The 19,869-nt window shown below is 54.2% G+C and overlaps 1 protein-coding gene across 2 annotated transcripts in view; it reads left to right on the top strand.

Annotated features, from left to right (window-relative positions):
• The window catches only part of PLCG1 (phospholipase C gamma 1), a 45,587-nt gene that overhangs the window by 11,967 nt on the left and 13,751 nt on the right, over positions 1 to 19,869 (top strand). For both annotated transcript variants that reach the window (XM_030963035.1, XM_030963036.1), the window contains exons 2-11: positions 8,960 to 9,112; positions 9,446 to 9,539; positions 9,977 to 10,024; positions 14,253 to 14,337; positions 15,371 to 15,454; positions 15,625 to 15,647; positions 16,713 to 16,785; positions 17,777 to 17,878; positions 18,547 to 18,665; positions 19,439 to 19,524. In XM_030963035.1, coding sequence (XP_030818895.1) covers positions 8,960 to 9,112; positions 9,446 to 9,539; positions 9,977 to 10,024; positions 14,253 to 14,337; positions 15,371 to 15,454; positions 15,625 to 15,647; positions 16,713 to 16,785; positions 17,777 to 17,878; positions 18,547 to 18,665; positions 19,439 to 19,524 — 867 coding nt within the window. The remainder of the gene's footprint in view (positions 1 to 8,959; positions 9,113 to 9,445; positions 9,540 to 9,976; positions 10,025 to 14,252; positions 14,338 to 15,370; positions 15,455 to 15,624; positions 15,648 to 16,712; positions 16,786 to 17,776; positions 17,879 to 18,546; positions 18,666 to 19,438; positions 19,525 to 19,869) is intronic.

Genomic DNA, 19,869 nt, shown 5'->3' with positions numbered 1-19,869 from the left:
CCCTCACACTGCAGAGTCCAAGCAACTCCCTGCTGCCACTGAGGGTCCTGGCCAGCTGTAAATCCTGGTCCTGGCCACCTCTGCTGTAAATCTGCCATGGAAACTTGATTGTGTCGTCTGGGGGGTGGGTGAGAACTGAGTCACAGCATTTGAGCATCACTGAGACATTTGCTGCTTCTGTGACAAATCTTTTCCGTCCTTTGCTTTTCACTCCTTGCCTTTGTGCCCTGTCCTGGGGACAATGTGTCCAACTCTTGTCTCCAATTGCTTTGTGACCCCTGGGCATGAAGGTTGGTTAGGCACCTTTGTTGAGTGCAGGAATCCCCAAAGTGCTCCAAGGAGAGCTTGCTGCTGTTGGACACTGAGGTCCCCAGATCCACCTTTGCCAGGGGTTCCTCAGTGGCCCTGCCAGGCTGCCAGCTGTGAGCTGTGCATTCAGCACTGCTGGATTGCCACCTCTGTCCTGCTTGGTTTTGCCAGTCTGCCTGGCCCCATCCCCTTCCCCTGAGTGGCTGAGAGCCTGGGGGGACATCAGTGACCCTGGAGGGTCCAGGAGGGGGATGCAGAGACATTGCACAGGAGGGTTCCCTGTTCAGCCCTTCCATGAAGGACACCTGCCCAGAGAGCAGCTCCCTTCAGCCTCTCACCCTCTTCCCAGCCTGTGTTGGTGCCTCATCATTGTCCCTGCCCACCTGGGGGTCTCCCTGCAGCTGTATGAGATCTTCCCTGCAGGGAAGGAAGAGTGGCAGAGGCAGGAGCTGTGCTCACAGATCTCCATCCTCCCTCTGCTTTATTCTGCTCCTTAAAGGTCATTGCATTTCCCAGCCAGGCAGGGCTGGGGGATGGAACCTGCCTTGCCATGCAGAGGGAAGGTCACCCTGGGGGTGGATTGTGGAGCTTCCCTGGGCAGGCTGGCCAGAGCACCAGAGCTGAGCTTCCCCTTTCCACATGAGTCAGTGGAACTTTGTGCCTCTCAGACAGGGAGGTGACTGGAGGGTCCCTCAGGCTGCCACCAGCCTGATTTCATCTGGGACAGGGATACCCAGGTCCTCAGAGCAGCATCTGTGCCAGCAGGAGCTGGGGCTGTGCCTCAGCTGGAGCAGCTGTGGCACTCTCTGGGCTGGGAATGTGCTCCCATGTCCTGTTTGGTGACAGTGCAACAAGCCCATGGCTCTCAGAGGTGCCAGCCTTGCATGTGGCACTGGGTGCAACCAGCAGCCTTGGATTTGGTACCAAACCCTCCAGCTCCACAAATTCAGAATTTCCATGGAGGACAGGAGGGAGCCCCAGCACTGCAGGAGGAGGATTGCTGGAGCCCTTGCCTGGCATTTGCCACCTGCTGCCTGTCTCCTTGAGCTCCCCAGCACTGGCTGGGAGGTAGCAGCATCCTGCTTTGCTCACTGAGAGGATCAGCTTTGGTTTTTTATGAGTATTTTCTTGCAGCTGAGGGCGGGCAGGAGAGATGTGCTGATGATAACAGGTCAGGCAGCCCACAGCTGCCTCTGGTTCTCACATCAAGAGGATGTTCAAGAGCTCTTGAAGGCCACCTGCATGAGGCTGATGCTGGCAAGGCAGCCTGGGAAGAGGCCAGCATGCCCTGTAGCAGCAGTGTCTGGGCAGGATCTCTGCCTCCCTGCTCCAGCCCCTAATGTGGGATATTTGTGGGGTGGAGGAGGGGAGGTCTCATCTTCACATCCTCTCAGCAGCATCTCCTATCTCCCTGCACATCTCCTGCAGCTTCCTCTGCAGGTGATAAGGATTTTGGGGGGAGGAATAGGAGCTCAGAAGCCACAGGCCACGTGACTGGGGGGCACAGCAGGGCTGGGGCAGGAAGCCCTGGTGCCCACAGAGCAGCCAGCACCTCCCTGTGTGCCCTGCGTGGGCTGCCCGGGGCACTGCTGCTGGCACTGCTGCCTCTGCCATTCCCAGGGGGTGCTCGAGCTCCCTGCCAGATCCTCTCACTCCACACTGAGTGACAGGATTGCTGAGAGCTGAGCCAGGATCTGAGATGGGATCCAGGCCAGCCCCATCACCCTGGCTGGTCAGGATCTCCCTGTTGTCCCCTCTCCAGCCCACTGAGCTGTTTTCCCCCAGCATCTCCCATCCCATCCCATCCCCATGGATGTTGCTGGCACTGGGGTAGTGATATTGAGACTTCCTAGCAAAATCCAGTGGCTTGGAGCACAACATCCAGTTTGTGACGCAGGTGAGATGAAGCACCTTGTTAGAGCAACACCTGAGCCACAGCTGAGCTGAGTCTGGAGGGGAAAATGGCTTTGCCTGCTCTTTTTGCTGAGGCAGAGGTACCCCCTGCATGTGGTAGCAACAACCCACTGATCCCCTGGGCACCAGGATCAGGATCCTCCCTGGGACAGCAAGGGAAGTGAGAGGATATTTTATGTGGATTTGAGTGCTGAACTGAAAGGGCTGAGTTGCCTTTTTAGTTCATGGGGGGTGAGGGATGCTCTGGGGCACAGGGTGCTGATGCTTGGGTGATAGTTGGCGTCTGTGGATGCCTCAGCTGTGCTGCCTGCCCTCTGAAAAACCAGTTAAGGTCAAATGAGAGGCCTCAGCTGGTTTCTTGCTGTCCTGTGTGGATAAGCCATCTGCTAATGGCACTGGCTCTTCCTCTGGAAACCTGATAGGGGATGCTGAGCAGCGAGGGGGATGCGGTAACCTCGTCTGAGCAGGGATGCTCAGGGCAGGGATGCTCAGTGCAGGGATGCTCAATTTAGGGATGTTAAATTCCACAATTACTCTGCCTGCTTTAGCCTGTGGATGAAGGGGAGCTTATGGCCTTGAGAGGGTGAGCAGTTGTCACTCTGAACACCAATACCAATGTGACATGCACTCCTGATGGTTGGGCTGAGTGCTTGGCTCTCAGAAGGGGATGCAGAGGGCAGGACCACACTCGGTGTGCTCATGATGGGTGTCACACACGTGTCCCTGCACTCAGTGTGCTCGTTATGGGTGTCACACACGTGTCCCTGCACTCAGTGTGCTCGTTATGGGTGTCACACACGTGTCCTACACCGTTGGTGGTGTACACACGTGTCCCTACACTCGGTGTGCTCATGATGGGTGTCACACACGTGTCCCTGCACTCAGTGTCGGATGGGTGTCACACAGTTCACAGTGTGATGGGTGTACACACGCCCTGCATGTGTAATCGGTGTGCTTGGGTGAATTCTCGGTTGTATATGGGTGTCACACACGTGTCCCTGCACTCAGTGTGCTCGTTATGGGTGTCACACACGTGTCCCTACACTCAGTGTGCTTGTTATGGGTGTCACACACGTGTCCCTGCACTGTTGAGTTCACCATTTGAGTGTCCCTACACTCGGTGTGCTCATGATGGGTGTCACACACGTGTCCCTGCACTCGGTGTGCCATGGGTGTCACACATTCTCATATGGGTGTCACACACGTGCCTGCACACTCAGGTGTGCTCGTTATGGGTGTCACACGTGTCCCTGCACTCGGTGTGCTCATGATGGGTGTCACACACGTGTCCCTGCACTCAGTGTGCTCGTTATGGGTGTCACACACGTGTCCCTGCACTCAGTGTGCTCATGATGGGTGTCACACACGTGTCCCTGCACTCAGTGTGCTCATGATGGGTGTCACACACGTCCTGCACTCATGTGTGCTCGTTATGGGTGTCACACACGTGTCCTGCACTCGGTATGGGTGTCACACACTGCCTGCACAGTGTGCTCGTATGGGTTCAAACGTTGTTATGGGTGTCACACACGTGTCCCTACACTCGGTGTGCTCGTTATGGGTGTCACACACGTGTCCCTGCACTCGGTGTGCTTGTTATGGGTGTCACACACGTGTCCCTGCACTCAGTGTGCTCATGATGGGTGTCACACACGTGTCCCTGCACTCAGTGTGCTCGTTATGGGTGTCACACACGTGTCCCTACACTCGGTGTGCTCGTGATGGGTGTCACATACGTGTCCTTGTTATGCGGTATGGGTGTCACACACGTGTCCCTGCACTCAGTGTGCTCATGATGGGTGTCACACACGTGTCCCTACACTCGGTGTGCTCATGATGGGTGTCACACACGTGTCCCTGCACTCGTGCTCATGATGGGTGTCACACACGTGTCCCTAGAGCCACCCTAATTCCTGCCCTGTGCCAAACCCCAGCTCAGCTGGCTCTGCCTGATTCCCCTGCAGCCTGCCAGGGGTTTGGGGCTCTGCAGAAGGACGGGGCTGGGTGAACAGCAAAGGGCAGCAGCAGCTCCAGACAGAGAGGTGCTGAGGGCTCTGGCCCCCGGCCAGCCAAGCACTTAGAGCTTGCCCAGCCATTCCTGAGCTCACAGGGGAGCTGTGGTGAGGTTTTGTTGTTCTTGCAGGCGGTGTTGGGTTGCAGCAGCAGAGCCAGGGGCAGGGCTGCTGCTGGGGGAACACCAGGCTGGTGGGTGCAGCAGGAGCAGCTGAGGCAGGATGCTCCTGCAGCTCCTAATGGCCACTGCTGGCCCAAATGTCCACTGCAGGGGGCTTCCACTGGAATACCAAAAGGGAGGTGGCACTGCTTTACTCTCCACGCTGCTGCACAATAGACTTTCCTTGTCTTTTACTCACATGCACATACAAGTCTTTTTCCTCCTTCTCCCTGGGGGCCGCCTGACCCTGCACTGCCCCTTGCAGGGATGGGAAGCCTGGGGATGACCACACGGCTGTGCTCAGTGGGACCCACAATGCTAAATAGCAGGAAGAGTCTTTTTTTAACCTCTTTCTCTTTGCCAGAGTGAGTAGGCTGGAGGCTTTTCCGCTGCCCCCGGGCAGGATCAGCCCTTGTCAGCCAGCTGGGCTGGCAGTGACCCCCTGCCTCTCACTGCACCATTTCTCCCCAGGGAGACCCAGCAGTGCCTGCTGAGGGGGTGGGTGTTTGCTTGGAGGCTGTCCCTGATAAACCCATCCTGGAAAGTAATCTGGCTAAATGCTCTCTTTGGTCAGCTTTTTAATTTTTTTTTTTTTTTTTGGTTTTTTTTTGGTTTTTTTGGTTTTTTTTGGTTTTTGTTTTTTGTTAAATTTAATCAGTTTTCCATCTTTCCAGAAATCCTCTGGAGGTGGCTGTTTTGCAACCCTCAGAGCCTGTTCCAGGCTGTCCTTATCCTTGCACGTTGCAACACCCCATCCATCAGCGGGGAAATGAGGCTTGGATGGAGTTTCAGTTTTAAATGACTTCAAGGGTGGATCTGGTTTTCATGTAACCAGAGGGTAATTTGGTGGGGTTTTTCTCTTACATGGTGAGGGGGGTGGATCTGGGGTCAGCTTTTTCTTTCTGATGCAACCCCCTCCTGCTGAAAGAGGGCTCTTTGCCCAGAAATGTGACTTTTTTTAAATTTTTTTTTTCAGCCCTGGAGACAAAGGGAGGGCCAGGCTGTTTGTTCTGGCCGTGGGCTGTGGGGAAGTTTGGGAGGTTGTGAAGGGCACAACAGTTTGTAGAGCCGTGGGATGGCTCAGAGTGCACTGTGGAACCATGTGGGGAGCTCAGAGCATCTCTGGGCTGGATGGGCTTTGCTGCCTCCTTCCCAGAGCCTCTGCTGGCTGCACACCCACCCAGGAGGGCTGGAGAGGAGCCAGGCTGCTCCAGGCTGCAATCCCAGCCTCTGCTCATCCACCCCTGCGTGCTGCTGGCTCTGCTCTGGGGCACCCAGCTCTGCCCACTCCCGAGAGCAGTGGGACCCACTGATCCCCTGGGCGCCAGGATGGCTCCTCCCTGGGACAGCAAGGGAAGGGAGAGGGCATTTTATGTGGATTTGAGTGCTTAACTGAAAGGGCTGAGTTGCCTCTTTAGTTTGTAGGGGGTGAGGGATGCTGCAGCAGGGTTCCTTTTCCATCACTGCAGGACAAGGTTCTGCCTCTCTTGCCGCATCCCAGGTGGGATAAGGACCAGTTTGTACACTCTGCCTCCCCTGTGGGAGAGGGCAGCTCGGGGAGGAGGAGATGTGCCTCACCTTGGTGACAGAGGACTTGTCTTTGGAGGGCTCAACCCAGGTACCTGCCCAGGTGTGCCTGTGGAGCTGGGACCCCACCAGGTGCTTCACCCCGTGTCTGTCAGCACCCAGCACATCCCTCTGGCTGTCCTGCATTGCCAGGACCCCTGCCAGGGGGCTCAGAGACCCTGGCACAGAGCCTAAAACACCTGTGGGTTTGATTGTGACCCATGGAGCAAATTACCAACCTTAGATGAAGATCGGCAAGCCACGACAGTTTAAGTAGAATGATAGTGAATTTATCATGGGGTGAAAAATAGATTTGTTGGGTTTCTGGAATGGGGGTTCAGGGGGCAAGATGGAGGGAACTGGGCATGTCCAGCCTTTCTCCTTCTGCTTCTTGGCCTCCATCCTCTGCTGTGATGGTGGCACTTTTAGATTGGGTTGGAGTAGAAGCTCACTGTCTAACATAGGTGATAGGTATTGGGAAGTTATGGTCAATATTGTACATGTAGATTTTAGTATAAAAAGATTACACCTCCCCAGGGTCAGGCAGAGTGCCTGGACTGTCTTGCTGAGTGGACCTCAGCTGGACAGGAGAAAGAATTTTATAGATAAGGAACAATAAACAACCTTGAGACTGAGAACTGAAGAGCTCTGACTCATTCAAGTGCTGGGCTGGGAAAAGAGACTTTCTGACATTTCTTGGGGTCACTCTGAGCAGCAGAGATCCCGACACGAAACTTTGCCCGCATCCTTGGCGAGCCTGTGCCACCACTGGTGGGGAAACCCCTGGTGCTGAGCAGGGCAGAGCCTGCAGGGTGTCGCTGTGACCCCTGGGCTCCAGCAAAATCCCTCCAGCCCTCCTTTCCCTGGTGGCTCCTGGCTCTGCACTGCCAGAGGGAGGCTGGCAGGGCAGCCTGGGCTCAGCCCTGTGCTGCACAAACCAAACCCCAGCTGCCTTCCCCAGCACACTCAGGCAGGTTTGGGAGGGTGAGAAAGAGGAGCAAGCAGCTGCAGGTATGCGTGGGCAGGAGGTTCCTGCGCCATCCTCACGGATCCTGCCCTTTGCCCTAGGAATTCCCTGCGTGCTTTTGTCCTTGATAAGCGCCTCACTTGCCCCAGGGCTCTCTCCACTGCGTGGATTTTAGGTATGCACTTTGTAATACCAGCTCTGCCTCACTGGGTAGTAACCTGCTGGTGCTCTGTGCAGGGAGGGGTGAGCACGGGGCACAGCCACCTCTGCAGCATCCCAAAGTGCAGACAATCTGCTTGAAAAGGCAGGGCAGGAATATTCCAGCACTTTTCCTTTGGTAGTTATTGCCTGGTAAATTACCATGAAAAACTATCTGACATGTTTTCCCCACTGTGTTGGTCAAACCCTGCATCCTCCAAGGGCAGGATTAGCCTTCAACCCCACTGTGCATGTCCTGGGTGCAAAGACCTGAGCTGTGGTACGGCTTTTTATGGGCTAAAATAACCTGCTGTGTCACTAAGGACATGAGCACATGGGCAAGGTTATGGAGGGCATGCTAACATTTGAGCTGCCAGACAGCTCCTTTCCAAAGGGGAGATGATGCCTCAAAAAGTCACATTCTTGCTTATTTTAGGAAGCTTGTCTGTCCTTGCTTTGCAGCCCCAAGGAACTGAGTCTTTCTATGCTCTTGTCACAGCTTGATGAGCTTTGGAGGGTTATTAGATTCATAGAATATCCTGAGTTGGGAGGGACCCACAAGGATCGTGAAGTCCAACTCCTGGCTCTGCACAGGACATCCCCAAAATTCAGAGTGGTCAGTCTGGATGTGTGCTGTGCCAGGCAGTGATCAGGCTGCCACTGTCTCCAGGTGCACCCTCAGTGCTGCACAGGAGCAGGGTCCAAGAGAGGATCCCCCATTCTTTGTGCTTTACAAGAGCTCCCAAAGTCAGCCCCTGTGTTTGCCTTGCTGTGGGGTTTGGAGAGAGCATCATCTCTCATGCTGCAGTTCATGCTGTGGGTGATGAGCAGGGCACATTTCTGTCTGGTTTTAAACTGCAGTAAATAGAAATGAAAGGCGAGATGATCCACAGTGAGTGCAGTAAGTGGAGTTTAATTGGGATGAATTACATGCCAGGTTTGCAGTAATCTCCGTCCTGCATTGCTCAGAAGCATCATCTGCTTTGGAAACGTGACTCAGAAATGTTGTTATTTGATTCCCACGAGCATTTAAGAAACTATTTTTCCAGGAAGCAAAAATTCTTGGGTTTGGGTTGGGTTTCATTGGTTTTTTTGGTTTTTTTTGTTTTGTTTTTTTTTTTGTTTTGTTTTGTTTTTCCCTGCTGCTGCTGTTTTCTCTTTGTTCTATTGCAATAGGAATCCTTTCCCAGAATTTCCTCTGGGGATGGGGGCTGTGAGATGCTCCCTTTTCAGTGTCCTCCTTGCTTAGTGCTAATGTTCCAGCATGCTCACAGCTGCCCCTTCCTGGGGATCCCTGTGGGGGAGACATTCAGGTGTTTTTGGGGAACACAGAGGTGCTGGGGAAACCTCCTTGGGAAGCAGTAAGAGGGGGCTGTGCTTACAGGGTGTCAGCCTGGGGCTGCCATCATGTGCTAGGTGCTAACCCTGCTCTTCAGATGACTAAACCCACTTCATCTGTGTATTGGGGGGGATAGAATATAAGAAAATAAAGATAGTGTAGAAAGTAATCTTACCCCTAAGGAGTTGCAGCTGGGCCAATTATCAAAGATTAGGAACAGGCCTGCCTTTAACAGGCAAGTGAGCAGAAGATGCTATAAAAGAGTGGGGTGGCTGTTGAGAAGGGAACTGAAGTCAGTTGGCTGCTTTGTGAAGGAGAAAGAGTCAGTGCTCTGAGGAGCTGCCCACGAGAAACACCAGGAAGGTATGGAACTTTTGTGATAAGGAGACAACAGTACGGAACCCCTGTGATAAGATGACGACTTCTGTGCCCTTCCTTCTCCAGTGCCGTGGGAATTCCAAGCTGTTCACTGAATGTTTTCCCTCTCTCTCAGTGGACATCCGTGAGATCAAGGAGATCCGCCCGGGGAGGAACTCGCGGGACTTTGACCGCTACCAGGAGGATCCGTGTTTCCGACCAGAGCACTCGCACTGCTTTGTCGTCCTCTATGGCACAGAATTCCGCCTGAAAACCCTCAGCTTGCAAGGTAGAGCTCTCCTGGGGCTGTGCCAGGCAGGGTTGAGCCAGAGCTTCATCCTCACAGAGCCCAGACAGCTTTGCTGCTCGGGGATAAAGATAACTCCCAGCTCTCGGGAGCTGGAGGGAGTGGGACAGGCAGGGGTGAGAGGTGCAGCCAGCCACATCCATCCATGGCAGAGGAGCCAGCCAGAGCACCTGCATGGTGGGGGGGAAATGTTACCAGAAAGGGATGAAGCAGTGAATAGGGCATGTAAGATGCTGGGGATAGTCCCAAGAGGTTTGGGTTGGTGATCAAGCCTGCTGTGTGTCCCTTCTTCCCACTCCTATACGTTTTCCACAGCCACTTCTGAGGATGAGGTCAATATGTGGATCAAGGGGCTGAACTGGCTCGTGGCAGACACTCTGAGAGCACCCACCCCCCTGCAGATTGAAAGGTGAGGAAAGCCTTTTCCTGCACTTGTTTTCTTTTTTTCCCCCCTTCTGTCTGTTTTGACAGAAAAAGGTGAGCACAGTGACATCTCATTCCCTCCTTGAGCCGTGCTGACCCAGCAGTTCTGCCTCTGCACTCCAGCAGCTTCATCCTGCTGACCCCACAGTCTGATCTCATGCATCAGGGAGAAGGAGTTTTACCACAAATTGATGTTTTGTGTGTGCACAGCCTGTATTATCTGGAGCACTTCAGTGCAGAGGCACTTTTAAAGCAGAACTTGTATGAAAATAGGGTAGGCTGCCTGTGAAAGGGGCAGAGTGGGTTCCCTGGTGGGAAGGAGGGAGAGCATGGTGTGGCACTGAGCATCCTCCAGAGAGGGACTGGAGCAGGGGCTGGTTGTTGAGGGGCTGAGCGTGTGCCTGTTTGTGCCTTCCCACCCAGGTGGCTCCGGAAGCAGTTCTACTCCCTGGATCGCAACCGGGAAGACAGGTGAGGAGGGGGGTTTGGGCTGGAAGGGTTCACCTTTCACTTGAAACCCTTTGGGTTTTTTGTTGGGCTCTTTAGGCTTTTAATAGTCATTTTTGAGGAACCTTTAATCCAAGTCCCAAACTTCCCTGGCTGATTTTCACAGAATTAAAAAAAGCATAAAGAAGCTGTCTTGTTTTCCTGCCCTATTTCTCAGCTGTTTAGACCCAGTAACACCTTGACACCTTCCCCCCATCTGGCACCACCCAAGGAAGCAGACATCAAAGAGCCAAGAGGCAGTTCAGGGCCCCCATTAGGGCTGAACTGGGTTGTCTTTATTACTCCCCACCCTGTTAGTTCTGTTCTCCTTTTCTGAGGCCCATCAGGGCATGGATCATCCCACTGCTTGGCTTGTGGGAGCTCTTGGGTGAGTACTCAGTGTTGTCCTAGCAAGGAAAATGTCATGAGGAGGTAAGGGAAGGGAATTGGGTCATGATTCACCATGAGATAAGGGAGGGGACATTTTCCTGCTGGGGAGGTGAGCAGCTCCACCGTGCTCTGCTCTCTGTCCCAGTGCCATCACCAGTTTTCCAGTCCCAGTGCTGGCTGCCAGCCTGCTCTCACTGAGCTGCTGTTGTTTGCCTCCTTCCATCCATCCTGGGACATGCTTCTCCCCTAGCAGTGATGTTAACTGAGCCCATTAACCTTTCAGCATTGATCCCTGTGTCAATGTGCTCCCTCCCCTGGGGGCACCAGCCCTGCCTGCTGGGCAGCACCTGGGTCCCACCTGCCCCTTTTCCATGCTCTGGTCTCCAGAGAGGGCTGGCTGCAAGCACTGGGGTCCAGAGCATCCTCTGCTTTGTCCTCGTTGTGCTCCTCCCAGGACAGCCAGGGGGTAAATTGATCCTGGCCAGGAGTGTGTGCATGGGGCAGATCCTGCTGCACTGGACAGTTTTGCCTTTGCAGTGATTTATTCTGTGAGAGAGCACGCTGGGTGCAGGGGGATTTTGTGGAGGGGGGAGAAATCCTCACAGAAAAGAAAGAAATCCTCACAGAAAAGAAAGAAATCCTCACAGAAAGGGAAGAAGAGCAGCTTTAATCTGTTGCAGCTGCCCTGCATAAGCCACACACCCTTCAAATCCAGGGCTGTATACACAGTGGTGACTGGGCGCAATATTTCCTAATTCTGCATTGGAGAGCACTGAGGCAGGTGCAGGGGTGGTAGCTATGTGGAGGTTTTGGAGGAGAAGTGCAGGAAAAATGGAAATTATTTGGGCCTTTTTTCCCTGTGGTTATGCAGTAAAACTGATGAAATGGCATGCCAGCAGTACCAAAGGAGATTGCAGGTATAGATCTGTGTGCCCAAGGCAGACCAGCAGAGCTGACAGCCAGCCTGTTGCATCCCTGTTGTTTCTGTTGATATCATCTTTCTATTAGCATTTAGAATTAAGGCAGCAAAATCCAATCTATTCCTTACCTGTCACCCACAGGGAGAGGTTTCAGTGCAGAATTAGGGGAGCTGCTGCTCCAGCCCAGGCAGTCAGAGGAGCAGAACATCAGCAGCAGGGATGTGGAAAGATTTGGGGTTTTCCCATTTTACAAACATTTTACAAGCATCCATGTGTTTTCTGCGAGGTAGAGGCTACAGTTATGTGGCACACACATCTCCTGGGTTAAATCTTGGCCCCTGTGAGGCATTCCAGCATTAAACTTTATGTCACTGAGCTCTTTGCTTTTGCCTCTCAGCCTGGAAGTGCAGTTTTCAAAGTAAACAGTGAGTTGTGATTTTTGGTTTTTTTAACCCCACTTGCACAGCATCCTTGATCCTTTCCAGAACAGAGAGGGGTTTGGCAGCTGCAGAAATCATTCCCAGCATTTGTGTACCCTATGGCTTCTGTGCTGGAGCCCTTTCTTCTCTCTGCCTTGCCTGTCTGGGGGCTGGGCTGTCCCTTGCAGCCCCAGCAGATGGTGGCTGTTTCCCCTGGCTGCTGGCCCTTTGGGTATTTGTTTTTCCAAGGGAGGTTAGGTGGAAAGAGGAGGATAACAGGATGCTGGGGTTTTTTTTCCTAATTGCTCTGGAGGAGACTGTTTCACCTCTGGCCAGGAGAGCTGCCCATGTCTGGGAGCAGCATTTACACACTGAGGGCTGGCAGGGGAATGTTTCCATCCCCTGTGAGAGGGCTGGGCCTCTGGCCTGTTTGTCATGAAACCTTAAAAATTGTTCTGCAGAAAAAATGAGTTTATTTTGGTTTTACTTTCTAGTCTGAAAATACTACCAAGCTGTTTATCCAAGGTCTCCAGCAGTTTAACATGATGAGTAACACACAATAAATAAAATCCTTCTGTACCCTGTCCTCCTTCTGAGGCTGAGAGGGAAATGCTGGTCACAGCTTTGACTCTTGTCACATCAGCGAGCAGGGCTGTGCTCCAGCACCTCCTGTGAAACAGCTCAGCATCCCCAGAGCTGAGTGGCAGCTCCAGAGAGCCCCCAGGGATGGCTGCTGCTGCTTCTGCTCCTCCAGCCTCTCCTGCTCTTTTTCCGTGAGCTTTTTTGCAGCCTCATGCTCTCAGCAAGGAGGGATTGGTGCTGGGCAGCCCTGGGGGCTCTGTGTGTGCTGGTGGGGTCCCCTGACACCTGTGGCATGCTGGGGTTGCTGGCATGTGAGGGCATCTCAGTGTACTCCTGCTCACTGCACACATTCCCTGTCACCCCGGACCCCATAGCTGGGGGGCACACAGCACCCTGCCCATGGCTGTGGCTGCTGGGTGTGTTTGAGATGGGAAAGGGCAGGATCTCCTCCCCAGAACACTCACTCTGAGCCCCCAGGGTCACTTCACCTGCCCAGGGACGTGGAGGTGCCGGGGAGATGCTCGTGCTGTGTGTGTGTTGCTGACTGTACAGCCATGGGGAAAGGGGAGGCTGGGGCCATTTCCCAGCTTCTTTTTTATTATTTTTCTTTTTCTGTTCTGCCAGTGAGTGGCAGGACACTGCAAAGTCTTGGATGGCCCAGGGCAGGGCACAGGAGCTGGGCCAGGTCCTGCTGTGGCTGTGTGTGTGGGTCCCAGGCTCTGAGGCCAGGAACAAGGGCTCTCTGTGTGCTGCTGGCTGCCCAGCCCTGGGCTCTGCAGCGCCTGACACCAGCCTGTTTCTCCCTCTCCATCCCTCCTCCTTCCTGTGGTGTTTGAGATCACCCTGCTCTCAAGGAAGAGTGTAAAAAAGATGTCATATGTGCATGCCAGCATGCCCCTGGGTTAAATCCCCCGTGCAGGGCATCTTCCCTGGTATTTTTATATTTGCACCCCGAAGCCATAAGGATTTCCAGGCTTGCTTTGTGGGGTGGGGGAGCATCCTGTAGGATCCTGTGTTCCCACGTGCTCAGTGGGGGACAGGAGCACCATCTGTGGTTGCAGGGGTGGACTCCCAGGACTTGCTTTTAAGGCAGGAGCTGCCAGAAGATGATTGGACACAGACCCCTCAGCTTCTAAACCCTGCAGATGGGAGGCATCCTCGTTCTTCCTTGCTGCAGGGCTGGTGCCCCATGTGGGGACAGCCTGGAACAGGCAAGGGCAGCCCAGAGCTCCTTCCTGCCTGTCTCTGCCTGCTGGGCTGTGGGATCCTGCTCAGGGTTGGCCCTGGAGCTTTCCCTGGTGTGGAACCAGCCCCTGTGGTGTGGAGGGCTTGGGGAAGCTCAGCCATGCTGGCTGCTCCCTGCCTGTGGGGCTGGGGGAGCACAGCTGAGCATGATGAGGCAGTGCTGTGCCTGTGGCTGGGGACCTAAAATGGCTTTTTTTTCCTCTCCTTAAGATAAAATTAGCTGAGTCCTAACCACGTAGAGAGGCTGTCCTCCTCCAGCAGGCCAGGGAGTGGGTTTTGGAAGGGAGCTGGTCACCCAGCATCCATGCTGGGGCACAGATACTTGAGAAATGCTTCTTGCTGCTCGTTTGTTTAAAGCAGGGGGTGCTGCCCGTCAGCTGTGGCATCAGCCAGAGGCTGCTGGGCTCACCCTGCTCTGTCAGGAGTTGCAGGAGCAGTGTTTGCAGTCCCCACTGATGTGCAGATACCTGTCTCTGCTCCCCACATCTTCCCCAGTGTTCCCAGCCTCAGCATCGTCCTGGGGTCACACATCCACCCTTGTGCCACAGCTGATGTCCCTTTGGGCACGGCCTCTCTGTGCCTGTTTCAGCCCCAGGGTGAGAGCCCCTCCATCCCAGGCTGCTGACCAGCTCTCCCCTCTTTCCCCTGCCGAGCCAGGATCTCTGCCAAGGATCTGAAGAACATGCTGTCCCAGGTCAACTACCGCGTGCCCAACATGAGGTTCCTGCGCGAGAGGCTCACGGTGAGCGTGTGACCCCTCTGCTCTCCCCCTCAGCCCCCCATTGCCTGCCTCTGAGCAAAAGCTGCTGGTGGTTCAGCTCCCAGGGAGTGTTTGCATATTGCAGAGCCTCCCAGCCTTTCCTGGGAGGGCCCCCACCCACGGTGGTGACTGAAGAGGTGCCAGCTCCCACTGGGTGCCGCGCCCTGGCCCATTTGTGGCCAGCACCCTCTCCTTACCCCACCCTGCCTCCCACACTCCCCTCATTGCTCCTGGCTCCAGTCATGGGCTGGTGCTGGTGGGGTAGAGTGCAGAACAGCTGCTGGGTCCTGCATCCTGGCTCTTGCACCCCCTCCCAGTGAGAGATGCTCTGCCACAGCATCACCACTGACCCAGGCATGAAGGGTCATCTCGTTCCTACCAGCACAGAGCTCCAAGGCCAAAGAGTGGTGTATCCAAAGGAGAGCACACACTTTGGGTCTTGCAGTTTCCAGGCACTTCAGACACTCTGGGCAAACAAAAAAATTAAATTCTCCTTTTGTAAGTATTCAGTAAGTGGTGACACTTTATCAGTGTGTGGGGTGCCTTTGTGTGGGTGAGCTTGGGGAATTGTGAAGCTCATTTTAGGATGTGCCTGTGCCCTGGGCACTGCAGGGTCTTGCTGGCTCCAGCAGACTGTGGCAGATTTGTTAAGATTGGAAAAGCCCTCTAAAATCATTGAGTCCAACCATTACCTAGCACTCCCATGTCCACTAAACCATGTCCGCACGTGCCACATCCGCATGTTTTTTGAGCAGGTGCAAGGATGGTGACTCCACCCCTGCCTGGGCAGCCTGTTCAATACCTGACCACTGTTTTAATGAATTTTTCAAAATATCCAATCTAATCCTCCCCTGGCACAACTTGAGACCATTGTGCAGGAGGCAAAGTCTGGACGGATTTTGGCCCTTTTCTCCTCCCTCACTCCCCAGGGATACTGGTGGGAAGAGACATTCCTTAAGCCATGCAGAGTTACCTGTGGCCTCTGTAAAACCTCTGGGTTTGATTTGTTTTTCAGGATGTGGAGCAGAGGAATGGGGATATCACATATGGACAGTTTGCACAGCTCTACCGCAGCCTGATGTTCAGTGCCCAGAAAACAGTAAGAGCTGAATTCCCCAGGGGAGGAGAGGGGAGGGAGAAACCTTATTTGTTACTGGGCATTCCCACTTAATTGACTTTTTAACCCTGCTGCCCTTGGGGTGAGCTCTTCTCTTGGGAGTAAAGAAGTTACTGAGTGCAAACCTAATGCTTGTGCTTCTTCTTTTGCAGATGGATGTCCCGTTCTTGGAAAGGTGGATAATTCTCTGTGTTTTCTGGGGAAGGGGCTGTTTTCTTTCGCTCCATAACATACTCTGGGGCCTGCAGCAGCATGCTGGGATGAGGCATTGTGCACTCCTCCTGCTCCTGTGCTGCCTGTGGTTCTGTGCTCTGAACAAGCAGCACTGCTGTAGACACTTTAGCTCGGGGCAGGGAGGGCTCTGTCCCTCCCAGACATCCCAGTGGGGTCCAGCTCAGCTCAGTTGGTTGATGTGAAGTGATCAGACCTCGAGCCAGCTCCCAGAGATTATGCTCATGGTGGCTAAAGAGCCCTCCCCACCCAGGCAGTGCCAGCTGTGCTTTCCCTGCCCTCTGCTCACCGTGGCTGTGATAGAAAGAGCTTGACTTTAGACACAGGAGCTAGAGTGAAAGACTTACTGACTTGTCCAGGTAACTCCCAATGGTTTCCTTCCTTTTTTTCCTATAACCATAGAAAAGAGATGTCAGGACCCTCAGCAGAGCACCTGGCTCAGCCCTCTGCCCAGGGCAGCCAGCATTGCCCAGTCCCCTTTGGATTTTGTGGTGTTAGTGCCTAGCGTGGCCCTTGGCTGTCCACTGTGAATTACAGCAGTCATGGACCAGTCTCTTGAGATTATCAGCTGTAAACAGTTCCTTTCTTCACTTCCTGTCTTGCCTCCAGGAGCCCATGTTCTCTGCATACCTGTAGGTCTGTCCTGTCTGCAGTCACCCCTCAACTGCCCTGCCCCTATTTAGTTCTTTACACTCAGGTTCAAACCAAACCCTCTATTTTTATTTATTTATTTTTTCACTAATCCATCCCTGTAATGGTTTTTACTGCCCTTCACCAGAGTTTCATGTTACCCTGCCCTTGTCAGTGTGAGCCCTGTACTGCTCCTGGAGTGGTCCCTGGTTCTGGGATGTGGACATGTGCTTGCTCTCCTCAGCTCTCTGCTCATCCCACTCTGCTCCTTCAGTGCTGCACGCTCAGGGCACATCTGGCTGTGCCAGGGAGGGGGCAGATGGCATCTCACAGGATGTGCTGCACCAGTGACTGAAGCTTCTCTCTCTCTGCTTGCCAGGGGTGCAGAAAGGTCTGAGCACTTCAAGGTGTCGCTGCTGGAGCTGCAGAAGTTTTTGCTGGAGTACCAGAGGGTGAGCTCAGCACAGGCAGGGGGGAGGGACAGTGGGGTGGGCACTGCTGGCATTTGGGGTGCAGTGCTCCTTGCTGTGGGGCTGGGATGATTGGGCTGTGGGCTGCTCTGCCTGGCACTGCTCATCCTTCTGGAGCAGGAGGTGTTGCAGGGTAGGCACTGGGGAGGGCAAACCTGAACTCAGCTGGGCACCCTGGCCAGGAAAGGAACCAGGAGATGTGGGAGGAGTGGGGGTCCCAGGAGACAGGAACTGATCAGTGGGGGTTGACCCAGTCCCTGTGACCTCAGTTGGTCACCAGAGGTTTGCTGCAGCCAAGAAGTCATGTCCATCCTGTTGCTCAGGAGGTGTCAGCAGTTCCTGGGGAGCAGCTGATGGATTCATCTGCTGATTCTTCAATTTAAAAGCAATCTTGGGTCACTCAGCAAGCACAGCATGCATGTGCAGACACACACACAGGCACCAGCTGTGCGTTTGTGGGCAGCACAGACCCCTTGGCTCTTGCCAGGTTCCTGTCTCATTGCTGGTCTCCTCCAGGAGGGCAGGGCTGGCTGGCAAAGCCCTGCCATGGCTCAGAGCTCCTGCTCTGCCCTGTCCCCCGCTGCCACCTCCCTGCCTGTGTCTGCAGCCAGCAGGGAGTTAGCCAGTGGGGAGATGCAGTGTTTTGGTGGCTAATGAAAGAAACCCAGGGGGAGAGAGCCAGAGGAAGCTGGGTTGGCTTCTGCTGCTGGAGGAGGAGGGATGGCAGATGTTGTTCAAAGGAGCTGTTGGAGGGAAAAATGCACTGAGAAAATGAAGCCCACTCAGAAGCAGGGCACATTTCCTCCTTGTGTGCTCTCCAGCACTTGTGCTGACAGTTGAGTTCCTGGCAGAGATGGTCTTGCATCAAAAACCACCTCCTTAATGGTTAAAGCTTCCAACTGGATGAGCCGCATGTGGTTTGCAGGAATACACTCTGAAATGGCTCCTTTTATGTCTCCCCTGGGCTTTGCAGGAGCTCTGGGCTGCAGATACCCTTCAGGTACAGGAATTCATGTTCAGCTTCCTGAGAGACCCTTTGAGGGAGATTGATGAGCCTTATTTCTCCCTGGATGAAGTAAGACACCTCGAAGGTGGCGTGTGTGGGGTGGGGTGGCACCGGGGATGGCACCCCTGGTGTGATGTGTGCTGAGGTGTGACAGCTGTGCTGTCTGTGCCTGTGCTGCAGGGTGGGGGTGCTGGGAGGGTCACAGCTCCTGGGAGATGGATGTGTTTGGCAGAGGGAATGGCTTCTGGGCTGTCCTTTAGTGCTGGGTGTGTGCAGCTGGGAGCACTCACCAGGCAGTTCATCTGGAGCAGGAGAGGGGCTGGGGCTGCCTTGGGGTTTGTAAGGATCTCTTCAAAGCAAAAAGAGCTGAATTAAGAATAAAAACAACTAGAGATGACCATGTCACTGGCACTCTGGACTAAGCCAAGGTCCCTTGACCCACATGACCTTAGTAAGCTATTGCCTGCCATGTGAGCTGCAAAATAAAGTGCAGAGCCATTAATTTGTCTCCAGCTGGGTCAAAGGGTCTGGCACACAGATATGTGGCAGAGCTCAGTGGGTAGGTGGCAGTGCCCAAGCTGTGGTCACTCAGGCACCCTGGCTCAGGTGTGCTGTGGGCAGCCCTGGTCAGTCTGTGCTGGATGTCTGCTGGCACAGAGTGGGAGATGTGTGTGAAGCTAAAGCACAGCAGCTGGCTCCTCTGCATCATTAACACGTTTCTGTTTCTTCCTGAGCAGTTTCTCACCTTCCTGTTTTCCAAAGAGAACAGCATCTGGAACTCACAACTGGACATGGTGTGTCTGGAGAACATGAACAACCCTCTCTCCCATTACTGGATCTCCTCCTCACACAACACGTAAGGACAAGGGGAGGGCTCTCTGCACCCAGCTGCTCTCAGCATCCTTTTCTCAAGCTAGGGTGGGAGTATGTTGCCTGGTTCCAGTGATGGGTCAAAAAGGCTTTTCCAAACCAAGGCCAGTATATCACAGACCTTCCTCTTGGTGTCCCACTCCTCCCTTCTGTCATTTAGCCATAAATGTTTTGCTCAGGCACTGTCAGCAGCACCGATCTGCACAGGCCTTCAGGTGCCTTCATGTCCTGAGCAGTTTCTCTGGTAATTTCTCACCATTAGCAATGTCATTCTCCAGAGCCCCTCAGGACAGATGTGATAAACCCTGTCGGACTGAAATTGGCCATTTTCCTCTCTCTGCTGCTAGAATAATTTTGCAGGAACTGCTTTCTGTGCAGACAGGCTCTGTCTGTGCTCTGTGTTCACGCTAACCCAAATTTAAAGGACTGAGAGCCTAAGCCAGCTGAGCAGCCCTGAGGGCAGGCAGTGAGATCCTGTCTGCCTGCAAGAGCTCATCTAACCCTGCTCTCAGGCTGCAGGGGGCTCTTTGTGGCACCAGTGCTGATATTGTTGTCTGAGCTTTGTCTCAGGAGCTGGGGAGTGCTGGCAGCCCCTTGCAGCAGGGGCAGAGCTGAACCCTCACCCGGGGAAAGTGTCTGGTGTGGAGAAGCACCACTCCCGCCATTCCCATGTGCCAGAGGCAGGTGCACAGTGTCCCAGCAGACAGCTGTGGCCTCAGTGGGCTTGTCAGTGTGCTGATGTGTTGTCTCACCTGGAAGGTACCTGACGGGGGATCAGTTCTCGAGCGAGTCCTCGCTGGAGGCGTACGCGCGCTGCCTGCGCATGGGCTGCCGCTGCATCGAACGTGAGTACCAGCAATGGCCCTCCTGCCCCAGCACAGCAGCTTCTGCTGCTCAGGGAGGCTTTGCAAGGAGGGCAGGGCTGAAGGGAGATCAGGCCAGTGGCAACATTAACTGTAGGAGTGTTGGGGGTAGGACGGTCAGGACAGACGGACACGAGAGATCTCTGCAGCCAGGTCTGGAACTTGGGGTTTATTGCAAAAGGCCTGGGTGCAGGGCCCTGCTGGGAGCTGCCAGCCACAGCTGGAGCAGGCACGAGAGAAGAGAGGGGGAGAGAGGATGAGAGGATGAGAGGGATAGGAGGGTAAGGGAGTAAAAAAAGTAAGTGTGTAAAAGCGTAAGAGAGCGAG

Source organism: Camarhynchus parvulus, chromosome 20 (genome assembly GCF_901933205.1).
Source record: "Camarhynchus parvulus chromosome 20, STF_HiC, whole genome shotgun sequence".
In the NCBI taxonomy this organism is placed as follows: domain Eukaryota; kingdom Metazoa; phylum Chordata; class Aves; order Passeriformes; family Thraupidae; genus Camarhynchus; species Camarhynchus parvulus.
The sequence above is the reverse complement of the archived record's forward strand: the minus strand, read 5'-3'. Positions and strand labels throughout refer to the sequence as shown.